The sequence below is a fragment of the Pelobates fuscus genome, chromosome 2 (assembly GCF_036172605.1).
Source record: "Pelobates fuscus isolate aPelFus1 chromosome 2, aPelFus1.pri, whole genome shotgun sequence".
NCBI classification, from domain to species: Eukaryota; Metazoa; Chordata; class Amphibia; order Anura; family Pelobatidae; genus Pelobates; species Pelobates fuscus.
In genome coordinates, this window is record NC_086318.1 from 311272022 (window position 1) to 311275035 (window position 3014).

General features: G+C 42.1%; 1 protein-coding gene across 1 annotated transcript; it reads right to left on the bottom strand.

The window, feature by feature from the left end:
• Window positions 1–1268: 1268 nt before the first annotated feature.
• On the bottom strand, window positions 1269–2594 carry LOC134585815 (endogenous retrovirus group 3 member 1 Env polyprotein-like; the record flags this gene model as incomplete). The annotated part of the gene is made up of 1 exon (XM_063441285.1): window positions 1269–2594. A coding segment is annotated over one exon (1326 nt), but the record flags the coding sequence as incomplete, so codon positions are not given.
• Between the last annotated feature and the right edge of the window lie 420 nt (window positions 2595–3014).

Sequence of the window (3014 nt, forward strand, 5' to 3'; positions counted from 1 at the left end):
GCTATGTGGAGGGGGCGGAAATATGAAAGTATATCCCTGTATATCCCTGCTTCTTTGTATCCTTCTCCATCACAGTTCCTCTGTGTGGCTTTTTTTCCCCTCAGTCTGTTTTGTGTTTCCCTCCCCACTTTGTGTGAGGAGAAAAAAAGCCACGCTGAGGGACTGTTGTGGAGAAGGATATAAAGAAATTGGTTGGGGTAAGAAAGAGACACAGAAAGGGGCTGGGGTAAGAATGAGACACAAAAAGGGGCTGGGGTACGAGACACATAAAGGGGCTGGGGTAAGAATGAGACACAGAAAGTAGCTGGAGGTAAGAGACACACAAAGGGGTTGTAAGACACACTAAAGAGAAATAAAATACACCAGTGCACAAAAGGTGTAAGAAATTCAACATGGGGGGGTTACTACAAGACAGGTGAATATGCATTATTTTTTTGAGGGGGTGAATGCATATTTGTGTAGCTAAAAATCCTAGCACTGGCCCTGCCTTCACTTGTACCTTTAGCAGCCAATTTCTTAACTCCTGTTTAATGCTACATTCTCATTTCAGAAGTGGGCTTTTAATCAGTGCTCTACCTTGCTATAACCATATCCTATAGTCTTAGTCTGTTTAGCCATGTTATTAATTATGATATTGATACCGGAGAAACTGACGGAAGCCAAGCACAGAGAGATGGACACAGGTTTCTTCAGGAAGGAAGAGATTCTTTATTGGATCACCGATCGGGACTCAGAGGGACTAGCGTCACCAAAATACAGCAAAGTCTGAGTACTGAATACATAGAGTACATTCCTTATATAGCACTGTAGCTCCTCCCACAATTAACTACACCCACACATACCCTTAACCTATTTAATAAATAGAGTCTAAACTCATCCATCCGGTCTAACCACGTGGCTCATCTGATACAAAGGAGAGGGACGCGTAATTCCAGTTCTTACATTCCTGCACCTGGTCAGTACAGTGATGACAGTATCTTAGCTACGTGTAATTAACCAACTGATACTACAAACACATATACATACATATGCCTTGTGGCAATCTTAGCCTGCTAAACTTGTATTTTACTGGAATTACATCACATTCCCCCCTTTGATGCCTCTGATATTTCACAATTACTTGAGGCATCACTTAACCTTGGTTTGCATATACCTCAGGTTACCATGAACCAGACCAGACTTTTCTTATGATGTGAATCTTTTCAACACTCATCTTCCTGCATAGTTTCTCCCTGATCTAAAGCCTTATACTTATATATGGCCATTATCTGTGCAGCAGCCTTCCTCTCTGCTATAGTTCCTATCAGGCTTTGCACAGACCTAACTACTAAGGGTATAAGACACGGTAGGAGTAGACACAACAGTAAAATCAGTAGGACTCCACCTACCACTGCCTTAAGCCCTCCAAACCACTCATACCAGCTACCAAACCAACTACTTGGATTGTACCCTTTCCATACCTGAGTAGGCACATGCACTAGTTTAACCATATGGCTAGTAAGCTCAGCTATTGCTTGCCCTTCGTCATCTATTTGAAGACAGCAATTGCTCAGGTTAAACTTCCCACATACACCTCCCTCTACTGCCAAAAGGTAATCCAAGGCTAATCTATTTTGGTACACTGCTGTCCTCATCCTGGTATTATGCTTCGCTAGAAGATTGAGCGCTTGTGATGTCTCATTTGTGATAATCTCAACCACCGCCTGTAATCTTATAATACGGTTGAGCATATAAATAGGGGTTCTATAACCAAAGGTACCATCCTCAGCCCACGTGGCTGGCCCATAGTAATCTATGATACGCTGGGGAGGCCATTCATTATCTTCCCAGGTGCCTATCTCTAAGGGTCCCCTTTTCTTCCTATGATTCACATCATACACTTTAACACCTAAAGTCTCACCTGTTTCAATCGGTAACAAGAAGAAGGATGGTTTGAGCATACCCAACACACATGCCCCTTCCCAGTCCTGTGGCAACTCCGAATAGGCTTTCTTACCACAGATCCAGTACAAATTTGCTGGGGCTCTCCAGGTAGATGTGATGGATAAATCAAACCACACATCCTTTAAACTGGCATATCTAGCAAACGGGTTAGATGGTTCTGAGACATTTGAAGCCGACCACCAAGTTGTATTCTTTGTATCATCATCATAAGCTTTTTGCCCTAGACAAGTTAATTCTCCTACAGAAGTATTATACATCATTCCTTTCCTTGCTATGCAAACATAACCTATGATGGAGGTCTTTAATCTCCACTCAGATTTACCTCTAACACTCATCTGATAATCGGCTTGTGAAGATATTAATTGGTCAACTGCCTCAGAACCGGACATTACCTCCTTTGCTTCCCAAGGCCATTGGTCTCCCATGTTAGTACCTCCACACACATAGCAGTTGGTAACATTAAGACTACCGGCAATACTTTCAGCTAGATCAATGAACAGGTTTTTAGCATTATGGGGGATCTTATTATCTATACTCATCTCTTCGTAAAAGGAATGGTATACTTGATGAGTCTGGGAGGATACCGTATCAGTCTCTATTCCTATAAACAATAATGTCCCAGGATCTAAACCCGTCCCGTATATCTGAAACCCAAATAAATTTCCATACTTATCTAGGAACTTGTCGGGGTTATTAATAAGTATATGGACTGGGTTGCATTCCATAGACTTACAATAAGGGCTAGTCGGCAACTTAGTCACTATCATGTCTTTATCTACTGTCTGTCCCCAAGTTGCCCACCCCACACAAGACCAATATGGGCAAAAGTTATAATCTCTATTTGGGCATCTAGGACTTACATATTTATTTTTGCTACTGGGACAAATATATTTATCGTTAGACCCATACGTCCTCTCCCATCTAAGATCCCCACATACATTCCACGGCTTTCTACCACTCGATATCGCTTTACACGCATCAAATAGCAGAACACCCGAAGAATGTACGGATTCTAACACCGTTTTATTAATTAGGGTCCCCTGAGGATCTCCATTCCTGAGAGTCAACCA